Here is a 14,600-nt window from a genome sequence, read left to right on the forward strand (position 1 = left end):
TTAGACAGTAGAAAAATGATCTTAATGATTGCATTTAGACAAAGGTGTTTGATTTTACAGGCCATAGAAATGCATATTGCTGAGTTATGGAGCTAAAAAAGGAAACAGAAAAGTCACTGAATATATTGATTTAGAAGTGGCATGATTACCTGAAGAGTGAAATTAGATTACCTGCGAAGTGAATAGTAGCAGATAAATTATTCTGGATACAGAGTTGCTGTGAGAGACTACCAAACTAACCCCTTTCTTCTCCTAAACCTATCAACATGGTCTGTGCTCATACGAGATTTTTCTGGTTTCTCTGCTTTCTTCGATTTCTCAAGACGGCTATCTAAACTGTTTCTAGAAACTTCAGGGATTTCTTTGCTCATTTCAGAAGTACCAGATGTTCCACCTTCACATTCTTTTCTACCTTCTTTGCCTTCATTCTCAGACTCTACACTCTCCTTTTTAGAACCATTTGCAGTTGCTTTAGATTTTCCAATTGTCTGTACAAATTTCTTTAGATGTTTAATGAATTCTGGGTAAAGCTCAAGATTACAATGCCCACCACCACTTACCCACAATGCTTCGTACTTTACCTTGCAAAGCTCCCACAACTGCTTTCCATGGGACACGTCCACCACTTCGTCTGCTGTCCCCTGCTCATAGAAAATTTTTAATCATCATCCCTACACTTTACCAAATTCTGAACAAAAAGACAAAAAGAACACCAAAAACCGTTATCTATTTACTCGTGGCTTCTAGGGTTAATTTTGTGTATATATAACACATCTCTTGTAACATTTTACACACAATTAATACTACACAATCTCTTTCTCCATATATTTCCTTGTTTTCTACATGGTAGCAAGAGTCTCAAACTATCCATAATTGAGAAGCAATTCTTGCAGTAATAACCTTAGAGGAACACACTGAATTGAAGGGAGTGGTGGGGCTGAGGAGATAGAAAAAGCCACTTACATGTATAACCAAAACAGGACATTTGACTGCACCAACCTTGTCAATGTTCTGGACAGAAGAAAAAGAAAAACAAAACCATGTAAAATATCCATAGATTGAATGAAATAGATTGGAGCAGAATGAACATAGGACTGTGTACCTTGTAAATATCAAACCAGTATGTCCTTTTTACAGGGTATAGTACTCTAAGTCCAGATAAAATTGGACTATGCAAGACAACACCTCTTAATTCTGGAATCTGGGAAGCAAGATCAAGTGTGGGACCACTCCCAACAGATTGACCATACAGTATCAATTGGTCATCTTTCACCCCGTATTGTTCTTTTAGGCATTTATATGCAGCATCAATATCTGCGTATGTATTATATTCAGTTGGCTGTTTCAACATGCAAAAAGGATGATTGTTAAGTTGCAACCAATAATGTCACTCTAAAACAACCATCAACAACACCACACTATTCTCTTTGCCAATAAACTTAAAAGTTCTTCATCTTAGATTGCTCATAAATCCACATTTTTTCCCACAAAACCATTTAAACGGTTTGAATTATGTCCTTTTACATTCATTAACAAACAAGAACTGTTTTAGAACTAAGAATATTAGTACTGTTATACTATCTTGGGACTCTTGGAATTTCTTTAAGATTTTTTTTTCAGTGATCATGCTAGGTTAGGATAGAACAAGGGCACAATAAATCTTAATCTTATCAAATGACATTATCTTGTTATCTTCTCCAATAGTTGACATGGACTATATACTGATAGTATGAGATATGAATTATGTTTAAAAGATAATATAACCATAATATTATTAAAATTACGTATAATTTCCAAATGTAATTTTTAAACTTTTACAAATTATAAAAACTTTCAACAATTTAGCAAAACTATACAAAATACAAATTATTTTTTATTTATATAGTTACTTTTCTCAATATATAACATTTGACGAAAAATTATTTAATCTTAAGATTTTTATTATAAACATATTTAAAATTTACATGTCAATTATTATAATTATAATTACATATAAAGTAATACCTTGACTGATGCTGATGTGCAAAAATACACATGACATTAACATAGATTACCGATGACATTGACGTTTTAGCATACAATCAGAGGTTCGGCATGCAAAATTTGAAAACTAATGTGGTAGAATGCACAAAGGGTAAAATGCACAATAATAATTAAAGATATAAAGAAAAAAAATGTTAAACTTCAGATAAAAGCTTGTATCCTATTTATATTCTAAAACTTCCAAAGTCACAAATTTATGGTTTAGTTAATTTTAAACGTACTACTATTACATTTATTAATTCTATATTTGGCCTCCTATAATAAATCCTTTTGAAAATTCATAACAATATAATCTTACAAAAAATAACATGAATATATATATATATATATATATATATATATATATATATATAATGCTTAAAATTACAATTGTTGTCTCTCTTAAAAATAAATCATGTCACTCATATTATCGACCACTCAATAACCTTGTTTCACCTAATTTTTAGTAATAATGATAGATGGAATTTATGTTCATGACAATCTTAACATGGTGTTAATTATACTCGTAAGTAAAACTACTTTTAGTTGTAAAATTTACACATTAAAACTATGTTGTAGATCAATTTTCCTTTTATCGTTGTCACTAACATCAATATTTAAAATTTAGATGGACAAAACTGAAACAAAAAAATAAATAAAAATTAGAGGACGAATTTCAATATATTTGAAATTTTAAAAGGGACGCCAAACATACTTTACTCTTTATAATCTGTATAATTTATAAACTTGTTTAGTTAAAATAAATGTGTTTAGTAAATAAATTTATCAATTAGCTTTTAATAGCTTTTCATATAATATTTCATACTAGAGAGAACAAATGTAAAAAATATTATTTTATTCATTTATTTACTTTAATTTATTATCTTATGCAATATTTATAATATACCTAGATGTCCTTTCACATCCGTGTTTGGTTCAGAAGTCAAAATGATGTAGAGTTTAGTTAGAATCGATTTTTTAATGCAACACAACACAGTATATTTTTGGTTTTCAAAATCAATTAAAAAGTAAACAAGTTTCCAAAATCGATTAAAGAGTTAAAAATTCAGTTGAATGCGTCAAAAAAATTATTCGGTTGGAATCAATTCTTCAAAGATGAACCAAACACCTAATGCAGTCAACAATCATTTTACAGCAGTTAAAAGTCAACTATGTGTAACGGAAATTGGATACAATGCACATAATTGGAAAATATGATAGTCAAACGAGGGAAAAAAGAAAATTGTGCAGTAAAATGATGATAATTAGACGGTAAAAAGTGTGCAGCTACGCCTAGAAGATAAATCTAAATAATTTTATAATGATCACATATATAACTAATGTAACTAACTACTAATCTTGATCATTCATGTATAATTTTGTAATAGTTTTCACATTTTAGAATGAAAACAGTTTATGCAGAGAACAACAAGGTGGGAACTCTTATTGAGAGAAATTATAAGACTTATATTACAAGCTTAAACATATTCAACAGGAGTTGCTTATAAATATAAGTAAATTTAGATGTAAATCCCACAAAATTGTTTAAATTAACAAGGAGAAAATTATAAGTTCCTTAAAATTATAGAGAAAATTGTAAACCACTCATGCAGGTGATTATTTGCTTTAGATGGATTGTTATTTGGTAACTAGATGCAAGGTAGTCAAAATTGAGATCTTAAGATTGAAAAGAAAATAATGGACTGTGGGAGATCGTAACACAAATTGTACGATCCTACAAAATTTACATTCTAGTTACATAGGAGCAACTCCTTCCTAGTTACGAAATTATAAACCAATAGCTTCAACCTATTTCCAAATAGAAATTTTATCCAAGTTACAAAATAATCATCCATTCAAAGCAAATAATCTTGTAGGCTAAAATCATAATCTCCATATATACCTTCAATTCCATCAATTCCATATCTTTCACCATTCAAATTGATAATGTCTAAATCATGCTAATGTAGAATTCCATCCTCTTCAACTAGACAGGAACCAAGTTTTCATCAAAATCTAAGTTGTCTACATCCAAATTTGAGCTTTCATTTTACTCATGTTGGTCCTTCATAATCCACTCATCATGGATGAACAATCATCAATATTAATTTGAACTAACTTTCTTGTTTGCATCTTCTTAGCTAATTTTGAATTAGTCATAACAAAAATAACATCATTCATTGTACATTGCTTTCTACATTGCTTTCGTCTATTTCTTTTTTGTGGAGTTCAAGATGTTCATCACTGTAAGACTCCCACCAATTTGCTTCAGTCTTAAAATTAATTGACCTAGTGACCAAGGGACAACCAAAATATATAGCTTCTTTTTGTGAAATGTCGGAGTATAGAAATTAAAGAAGTTCTTGAGTAAATAAAGGTTGTAAAACTTTTTACCTTTTGGAATTATCTCCTAGTGAATTGAGATCTTCTCAAAACCCTTCAACATAGTCAACACAATATGCAACAAATGGTCTGCAAAATAGTCTTTTCTTCTTTCCCTTGAACATTTGATTGTACTTTTGAAGTTTACTGCACATTTATCACAACTTAGACAACATTTTCTTACCCCACCTCTTAAACAATGTTATCCATCATCTTAAAAAAAAACAATTCAACTATTTTGGATATAGCATATTAATCTACTGACTTCAGAAACATAATCGTTCATCCAATTTTCTTCCATTCATCCCGATGTGCTTGTAAAGCAAGTGATGTTTTCATTTCCTCCTTCAAATATTTGACTCTAATCTCATGACAGGATAGAGGTTTAAACCCAAAGTCATGCCTTAAAACCAAATCAAACATAGCACTAGATTTTCCCTCTTTGCCACATTGAAAGGTAAGGTGATATCATAGAAAAACCTAGCAATTGTTTAACATGTTTTCGCTCTCACAACCTTCTTTAACATGTTGTTAATGGTGGCTTATGTGCAAACTACCCTCTTCTTAACAATATTTCTAAGACTAAGACTGTTGCCAATGCCAGATGCTTCATTTTTTTTTCTTTTCTCACCACCTTCTATAGTTTCCTAATCCTTATTGAAGCTGAATTTCTTGATCAAATTTTGTTGAAACCAACAACAATATACCGCATGTCCTTTTTACTTCTTCGGTAACACCCTTGCAAGCTCCAAAATCCTTTTAAGTACTAGTCAGGTGATGCTTGAACCGATAAACTTGCCCTCTTATTACCTTTTAGTAGTATTTGCCTTGAAGTTTCTAATATCCCCAACAACTGAAATACAATGCTTCCTAGCTATATCACTCGTATTTCCCTCAGCAATTTTGTAAGTCACGGGTATAGAGGAGTTTGAAATTGGATTTGAAAACACTTTAACAATTGGGGAAAAAAATTGACCCACAATAGTAATAATTAGGTCACAATAAGGTTCAATTTATTGTAAAGGAAAAGTAGACTTTTTAATTGTGTTTAGAATTTGCTTGTCCCGATTTTGGAACTCGAAACTTAATCACAATTTTTTTTTCTTTGAAACCCAACTATGAGTAAAAAAAATGTGATTTCCTTTCTTCCCTAAATAAAAAATTGCCACCCAAATCTTAAGCTCCTTTTTTTTTTCATTTCAAAACCCAATGAAAAAAATTTGACGATCTCTTTTCCTTAAATAAAAAACTACCACCCTCGCACAAATACTAGTGCTTGTCTTTCATGAAAAAATGTTGTTGCCATGATTGTTGCTCCCTTGGTTAATAAATGTCACAACTGCTGCTCTCCCTCGTCCAAAACCAAAAAACTTATGCTTTTCCTTTGGCTATTTAATTTCAGTTCCAAACTCCAGTCACTCTCATTTCAATCCATCTTTCTCCTATATTTTTTTTCCAATGCACGACACTACTCTGTTTCTCAAATCCATCTTTCTCCATACTTTTTTTCCAATGCACTACCACCCAAAGTGCACCCAATATGCACACCAAAATGACTTCAAACTTCCGTATGCCCGTGACTCCCAAAAATGCTCCAAGAAATAAGAGTGATATATCTTGGAACCATTGTATTTCAGTTATTGGGGATACCATAAAACTTCAATGCAAATACTGCAAAAGGTTATAACAAGACGAGTTTATCCATTACAAGGGTGTTACTCATGAAGTGAAGAAGGAAATGTGGGATTATTGTTGGTTTGCAGCAAAACTTAAACAAGTAATCAAGCCTTAATATGGAATAGGAAATGGAAAAAGCTGGAGAGAAAAGAAAACACGCAACAATTCTAAAAATATCTTTAAGAAGAGAGTAGTTAGTATACAAGCTACCATCAACATGTTTAAAAAAGATGTGAAGAAAGCAAGTGAAGCAATTGCTAGGTTCTTCTATAACAACACCAATGTAGCAGAGTGAAGAACTCAATGTTATGTTTGATTTGGTTTTAAGACATGGCAATGGATTTAAACCTCGATCCTATAATGGGATTAGAATCAAATCTTTGAAGGAGGAAGTTACTTGCTTTACAAGCACATAGCAATGACTAGAAGAAAATAAGATATGCCATTATGATTAATGGTTGGATTAATAAGAAAAGAAGGACAATAATCAACCTCCTAGTGAATAGCCCAAAGGGAACTATGTTTATGAAGTCAATAGATGCACCTACTATATCTAAAATAGCTGAGAAAGTTTTTGAGATGCTGGATAATGTTAGGTGTTGTGTGTTGTGTTGGACCCACTTCCTTGAAATCACTTCTAGAATTCTCTTCTATTCATTGTATCTGACATAGCCCAAGCTATTATAAATATGAAACCGTAAAAGAGGGGAATATATACTCTCTAAAATTCATTCTAATATTCATGTGTATCTTTCTTCGGTTTATTCTTCTGAAGTTGGTATCACGATCCGTTGTCGATTTTTGTCCTCCAACACCTCAATCATGTGCGCCTCAAGGAGCATGACCCGACTCTAGTGAACATGCATCCATACTCTAACTGATGCGTCATCATGTGTCATCCAAACGTCGGCACTGCCCTAGGCATATGTGTCTCACGCGCTGCCTTTCGGTGGTCCAAATCTTCTCAAACCACCACAGTCTAACTCTTTAATAGGAGCTTTCTGAGTGTTTTTCATTCTGAAAGCATTTGGTGTGTCTTATGGTGTTAATCACGATTTCTCTCATTTGTAAGCCCAGGTTTCTCTCTCTTGAACTTGAAACCCTAGGTTCCCTTGTTACATTTTTGGACTACCTCCCTATCTTTGCTCAACATGGCCTTGGGAACTATTTTTTGTACCATAATTTCTACTTGTGAAAAAGGAGACCGTAGTAGTACATGAGAGCATCCTCAATGTACATATTGTAAGAGAATGAGCCATGTCCAAGAAAATTGTTACTCTTTACATGGTTTTCCTGACAAGGCTACCAACATTTCCAAATCTGAAGTTTCTAAGCCAAAGTTCTCTAATGAAGAATATCCCAGGTTAAAATCTAAGAGCAAGGGACAATCCTTTACCCATTGTATTTTACAAAAGCTTGCATTTCTCAATCCTTGGAGTGTAAAAATTCATGGATAATTGCTTCTGGGGCTTATAATCATATTTATGGAAATGCTTCATTATTCTCTTCTATTTCTTATCCTAAAATTCCTCATGTTATTACTTTGGCCAATGGATCCAAAGTTACTTCTCAAGGAGTTGGTCAAATCTCCCCTTCTCCATCCTTAAACCTAAATCATGTTCTTCTTGTCCCTAATTGTCCTTTCGACCTAATTTCCCTAAGTTAATTAACCAAATCCTTGAATTGTTTTGTTACCTTTGACGCCAATTCTTTTGTCATGAATTGAGTGGGGAAGGACATGAATCTAAAGAAATTTCTCGGTTCTAAAACATCAATGTCTTGTTTAGCATCCCCATCTCCTAAGCTTTTGCATGATCACTTAGGTCATCCACGTTCTTCAAAATAAAAGAAAATTATTACCTGTTTATCCTTCTTAAGTGATAAAATTTTTGAACAGGTGAGAAAAGACAATGCTATTCAAGTTGTGATAAATATTGCAGAAAACTACAAAGTTGTTGGTCAAATGTTGATAGCAAAGAGAAAAATGACTATTTTGAACACCTTGTGCTACATATTGTGTTGGCTTAATGTTAGAGAATTATGAGAAGATCCCAAGTTCATGATAAGACAATTTCAAAAGGTACAAAAATTACTACCTTTGTTTATTCAAGAACTACTTTAATTTCTATATTACAATATTTCACAAAATAAAGAGATTTGGTGAGGTCAAGTCTTACTCATTTTGCTACATCTTACTTGACATTAGGGTGCTTTCATGAAAACAAGGGAGCTCCAATTAGGATGTTTACTAGTAATAAATGGAAGTCTAGTAGGTTTACTAAAACAAATGATGGAAAAACAGTTGAAGATGTAGATTTAGAAAAGAAATTTTGAACGAATATCATAACTTGTTTGAAGGGTGCATCGCCTCTAATTGAAGCGCTTCAATTGGTTGATTTGGATCAAAAACCAGTCATGGGGTTGATTTATGAACCAATGGACCAAGCTAAGTAGAAGATACAAAAGGCTTGCGATGCAATCAAAAAAAGGTTATCAATCTAACCATCTATATATTTGCTTATTAAGTTGGCGATTTTGAAATTGAAAACAAAAAGCTATATAAATGTAATATATTTTGGTTAGTTATTCACCTTTGTGGAATATTATTAATGAAAGGTGCGACGAGCAACTTCACAGACTTTTGCATGTGTCTAGCTATTTTTGTAACCCTCAAATGCATTATCATTCTGGATTTAAAGCAAATTTGGAAGAGAAACGAGGTATGATGGAATGTATAACTAGGATGGTGGAGGATGAAGATGAAAAAACACTCGATGTTCAAATTGGTGACAAAAAAACGAGCTAAATATTTTGATTGTCCCTTGGCTAATAAATCGATAAATTTAAAGACTCCAGAAAATTGGTGGGATTCTCATGGTGATGAAAATCTAGAACTCCAAAAATTCATCATTCATGTATTGAGCTTGACATGTAGCTCCTCCAAATGTGAGCATATATGGTGTTCCTTTGAGATCGTAAGTTAACGTTAAAATATATCTCTACAACAGAATTACTAGTCTACTACGTGCTTATCATATTTGTCTTTGCATTTGTTTAGGTCCACACAAAGAGAAGAAATAGGCTAAAGTAAATCACCACGAATGATGTTTTTGTTATGGCTAATTCATAATTAGCTAAGAAGAAGCAAACAAGAAAACCAACTCAAATTAATATTGATAATTGTTCATCCAATGAAGAGTGGATTATGGAAAATGGGCATGAGAGAAATGAAGCATTGGATTTGGATGAAATTTGGTTCTAGTACACGTTGAGAAGGATGAAAGTTTACATTAGCATGATTTAAACATGGCTTTGATTTGAATGGTGAAGGAGAAGGAAATGATGGAGTTTCAAGGTCTCTCTGCAGATTATGAATTTAACCTACAAAATTATTTAGTTTAGATGGAGTATTATTTTGTTACTCTTTTGTAACTAGGAAGGAGTTACTCCTATTAACTAAGATGTCATGTTTAAGGATGTATTGCTTTATTATATATTATGAAGTTTAATTTTGAATTTTGAGTGATATAATGATTGTGTGTGCATGCATAAATTTCATAAAATTTGTAGGATCTTATGATCGGTGTTATGATCTTTCAATTTACAATTTATATTTCTCTTTCCGGACTTCAATAAAATCTTGATTTTGATTACCATGATTATGAGCAAGAAATGACACGAGAGGCGCTATCGCAAGGAACATCAAGGCCATGAGAGGCATTGCTGAGAGGAACATTGACGCCACAAGAGAAACCATTGTAAGGAACATCAAGGAAGCGAGATGTGTTATTGACAGGAACATTGAGGCTAGGAGAGGAACTACCAAGAGGATTGTTGTAGTTGCATCATGAGAAAGATTTCTCCCCCACGAGTTGTAATCTACAACGACAATTCTACACAATCCACCAAAATCACAATTTTGAGGAGACTCAAGATTGAAGAGGGAGGAGATCATAGACGTGTACAATCTTATGCTCCAAAATATGATTTTGACAACCATGCTCGGATGGATCCATTGCCTTACTAGGAGAAGCTATGGTTTTGTATCTAGGATAGGGTATTTACTATATAATTAGATCTATTGGCATACTTTATTTTATATTTGTTTTCCTCATCATGTTGAATTGAAGTTCAATTATTTGTTTCAAGTGTGATATAATGACTTATGTTTAATATGCATATATATGATAATGTGTGCAAATATATGAATTCATAAATTTTGTAGGATCTTATGATCTGCATTACAATCTCTCAATTTACTATCCATGCTTCCCTTTCTGATCTTGCATAAGATCTCAATTTTGACTACCTTAGATCATGGGATAATTAAACTTGTGCACACTCTTTCAAGTCATCAAATTGTTGACATATTGACCAAGCCTTTTGCCTAGAGCAAATTATTAAAACCTTAGATCCAAGTGAGGCTTGATTGACATCTATGACCCAACTTAAGGGGAAGTATTGAATTCTAAAATGGAACTAATATTGATTTGCAATTAATATTGACATGATATTGTTGAAAATCAAGAAAAGAAACTAAAATCAAGAGATTCAATGTATGAAGATTAATCAAAATTAATGTGGTATGATTTATGCAATTATTAATCTTATATGATAAATCACATGATTTTCTTCCTTTTTTAAATATCATGTAAAATTTGTATTTGAATATACAACCTGAATCGTAAATTTTAATCTAATAGTTTAAAATATCTTGTCCCGTTTCCTACAATAACAGAATGTGTTAGTGTGTGTCATAAACGCAATGGACATTAAGACTTAAAAGAACATTAAAAGGTTATGTAATAGAGATACAACTTCATTCCACTCATAGATTTGGATGGGCGGAAAAATAAACCTACTAACCTTTCCTGTTGACTGTCCATACCCAGAGTAATCGTAACTGTACAAAGAAAAGTTGTTAAAATAAATCAATGAGAATAAATAAAGTATTATCATTAAAGGAAATTTAAAGGCGAATGGAAATATTTCACATGAGGCATCTGTGGTTAACAAAGCATTCCCCTATGCACTTTTAAATTCATGTGATTGTAACCTATGAGTAGGCAAGAAAACAGGAGAGAACTTTATTTCTTATATACACATTTAGAAGAATTCAAGACAAATATGTATTGAGGAAAATAAATGAATTGCAATATGGAATGCCAGACTGGTGAAGAATAAAACTATATTGATGAACATTACAAGCTATGTTATGCTTTATTGAGAGCATAAGCCAAAGACAACATACATACAATAAAAAATTCCCCATGAATGATTAAAAGAAGTGCATAGAATATAACACTCATAAGTCCACAAAATTTATTTAAGTTGGTCTACTCATTCTTCATATCTTTTGAGCCTATTTGAGAGGAGGATGAATGAAAGAGTAATACTTCTAATATCAATGAATACAAAATTAGTAAAGGATAATGCCAGCAACAATTACCATGGACACTACAGCAATAAATTTATCACAGCTAATGAAATTTTAAGGGAGGATGCTTTACCAAAATAATATATCAGAAACTCAAGATGTAATATATTCAGTTCATACCAAGCTTTGCTACGAAGTAAGCCAAAAATCCTGATAGAAAATACATTTGCAACCTGATTTCCATGTGAAATTTAACCAAAGTACTATTCTCCATGATCAAGTATGATTTAAGTGAACAACAGCTATCTCTCTCTCTCCACACATTTTATTTTACAACTCAATCAAAACTTCAGGCCAAGTATATCTTCAAGATAGTTACAATTAGTAATATAACTTGAGTTATAGGCATATTATTCAAACTCAACTTGGAAAACAATCAATAATTAATTTCATTGATAAGGAATAGATCAAGTCTACTACTCACAGCAACAATGTAAACAATAAATTCATTAAGGAAAACCTCCTTAACTGAACCAAATTGATCTTGAGCAGAGACAAAATCTCCAATCAAAAGCAAAGAATGGAATCAACAGCTTTTATTCTAAGTACATATTCAAATATGTGATGAACCCTCTCTTGATGTTGTGCAGTTCAGTTCTAAAGTAACAGGTGGTATTTCTATAAAATATTAGCTCATATTACAAAACAGTAAAACAAGAAAACATGAAAAAGTAATAGAAAGAAAATATTTCGCAGCAACTAAGACAGAAAATCGATTCATTAAAGCTAAAGTATTCAAAAGTGTCATCTCTGACAATAAACTTTGTATACTGACTGAAGGACTGAAACTGTACCTGCATTGTAGCTCAGCTACAACAGACTGTATCAAAATACAGTTACAGTTTACAACTAACAAACTAACAGTAACAAAAACATAAGTACATCACGAAACTGTAACAAACTAACTACAGTAATAGGCTGCACCTATCAAGCTTAACAATAATAGAACATGTAACAGTAACAACACATAATACTTTATTGTGTATACGCTGACATGTACTTAGGATATCTATACAGTATAACAAAAATAATTTGGTCAACAAAAACAAACCAGACCAAATTCTAAATCATAAGTTAGCACTCAGTATCACGACTTACTGAGACAGCAAGTTCCGATTTCGTAATTACTAGTCAATATTAAACACGGGAACAGAGGGAAGCTCCCTATAATCCAACAGCTCAAAATTCATCAAGAAAAATAATCCAACAAAGTCACATGTTACAGGGACAGCAAGACAGATCCAGCTTCAGCTCTTGAGAATAGCAAAGCTAAGAAGGCAAAAGAATATGCAGCAGAACTTTCAAATTTCAACACCACACAGACAGAACTCAAGACTTTTTTATCTTTTATGCCAAAAATCATCTGAACAGGAAAAGAATATTCTTTCAGCAATCAAATTATTCATTACTGCAGCTGACTTGGTTAGAAAAAAGTCAACTCCTTTATCCCTTCCTGTTTAACTTCGCAGCCGTCATCCCGATTCCCCACAATTACCCTTTACCTTCGAGAAAACAGAACCTTCCTTAGATCACCTTTTTCCTTCATAGCCACCACAGAAACACTATAACCATTACCAATTTCAATTCCAACTCCAACCATAAAACAATATCATCTAAAACACGGGAAAGAAAATCAAGAATATTCAGTTGAAGCTTTATCAAAGAAATTCTTCCAGATGCTTAATATAGCAAAACAATAATTAAATTATCTAAAGAAAATAACTCAACACTTCAATTATTAAAGTAAAAAGGCCAACCAATTAAATACAGAACAGAACATTATCGTTCCTCCAAGATCATTGCAGACAACAAATTAATGCAAACAACATCCAAACTAATTAAAACCAAACACAGCAACATTAACATCAAGCTGAATTTACTCTTTTTTTTAAAAAGAAAAAGAAAATTATTGAAACTAAAAAGGGGAAAAGTACCCCATAACATTGAGGCGAAGCCTGTTGCTCAATTCGACGAAAAGTTCGAACATTTGGCCCAAATCGGCAGCATTACCGTGGGAATAGAGCATGGTGCAGGTGGGTCTATGATACTTAACGTACACCGCCACGATTTCGTTACCTCGGCGCGTCCGAAGCTTGAGCACGTCCACGTTGTCCTTCATCGGCACCTCGGGAATGACAAGCCTCGGCGGCCCAGATTCCGCACCACTCTCGGCGGCGACCACGGTGTAAGAGGGCGGCTGCGGCGGGAAGAACGCGAACTTGGCAGCGATCGAGGAGGTGACTCCGCCCATGGCGGCGATAATTCATAAAGGCCGCGCGTGACGGCGGTGGGGCGGCGCGTGGGTCTTGAAAATTGTGGTGTTATTGGTGTTGATGCTGGTGGTGATGGTGGTGGAGTGTATTATATTATAAGACTTACTTTTTGAATTTCAACTTCTTAAGAAGAGAGAGAAAGAAGAAAGAGACTGTTCAGTGTTGGTGGTGTATTTTGTCGACTCAGCTTTGCTGTTTTTGCTTTATACATGGGATGGAAAACAGCAACAACGTTACTCGTACGTACCTAGGTAACTATAATAACGTATGTATCTATGTAAGTGTAAGTAACCACTATTATGTATCCGTAAATGTAGTACGTGTTCTTATCTTCTCGCAAATTGTTATTATTATTATGATATGATGTGTTCTCTCTTCACAGGTTCAGGTTGAGGTTGGTATCATATCATGTGTCATACCAAACCCAACCCTTGTCTCAATCCAATCTTAAAGTTAAATATGTTCATCAATTCTGCTTTATTTCATTGTTGGGTGATTAAGTTGTTTAATCAGGTGATTTCTAAGTTTGGTTTTTACCATATTAGAAAATATGAGTTTGGTTTTCCTTAGGTAATATTATTAGAAAAATAGAGTTGAATAGTTATTTTTATTTTAATTTAGAATTATTTAATATGGTTTTTCAATTTTTCTTTTGTTAAAACATATGTTAATATGATTATTTTGTCAAGAGAATCACAACACTCACAATATAAATAACATGTGACATGATATAAATCCAATTATATTAGATAAGCCGAGTCACTTTTATGTCACATTATCATTTATTTTATCATGTTATTATTCCCTAA

At 32.6% G+C, this 14,600-nt stretch overlaps 1 protein-coding gene across 3 annotated transcripts; it reads right to left on the reverse strand.

Moving 5' to 3' along the window:
- On the reverse strand, nt 1-13,978 carry LOC114181943 (alpha/beta hydrolase domain-containing protein 17C). 3 transcript variants are annotated; one of them, XM_028068631.1, is made up of 6 exons: nt 13,453-13,978; nt 10,948-10,984; nt 1,103-1,339; nt 964-1,011; nt 582-641; nt 1-488 (listed from the first exon to the last, which is right to left on the reverse strand). In XM_028068631.1, the coding sequence occupies exons 1-6, from the start codon at nt 13,767-13,769 to the stop codon at nt 228-230; spliced, it is 960 nt and encodes a 319-aa protein (XP_027924432.1). In that variant the 5' UTR covers nt 13,770-13,978; the 3' UTR covers nt 1-227. The 3 variants fall into 3 exon arrangements, with proteins under 3 accessions (XP_027924432.1, XP_027924430.1, XP_027924429.1); XM_028068629.1 differs by having other exon boundaries at nt 561-641; nt 13,453-13,977; XM_028068628.1 differs by having other exon boundaries at nt 1-641; nt 13,453-13,977.
- Nucleotides 13,979-14,600: the final 622 nt, after the last annotated feature.

The sequence above is a fragment of the Vigna unguiculata genome, chromosome 4, assembly GCF_004118075.2.
Source record: "Vigna unguiculata cultivar IT97K-499-35 chromosome 4, ASM411807v1, whole genome shotgun sequence".
NCBI classification, from domain to species: domain Eukaryota; kingdom Viridiplantae; phylum Streptophyta; class Magnoliopsida; order Fabales; family Fabaceae; genus Vigna; species Vigna unguiculata.

Bases quoted from the DNA above. Each gene is read 5' to 3' on its own strand.
- LOC114181943 (XM_028068628.1), bottom strand. From the start codon at position 13,769: ATGGGCGGAGTCACCTCCTCGATCGCTGCCAAGTTCGCGTTCTTCCCG. The intron at 1,340-10,947 runs GTTAGTAGGTTT...ATGTTGAAACAG, and splicing joins ATGGACAGTCAACAGGAAAG to CCAACTGAATATAATACATA. The intron at 642-963 runs GTAAGTGGCTTT...TTCTATGAGCAG, and splicing joins GTCCTGTTTTGGTTATACAT to GGGACAGCAGACGAAGTGGT.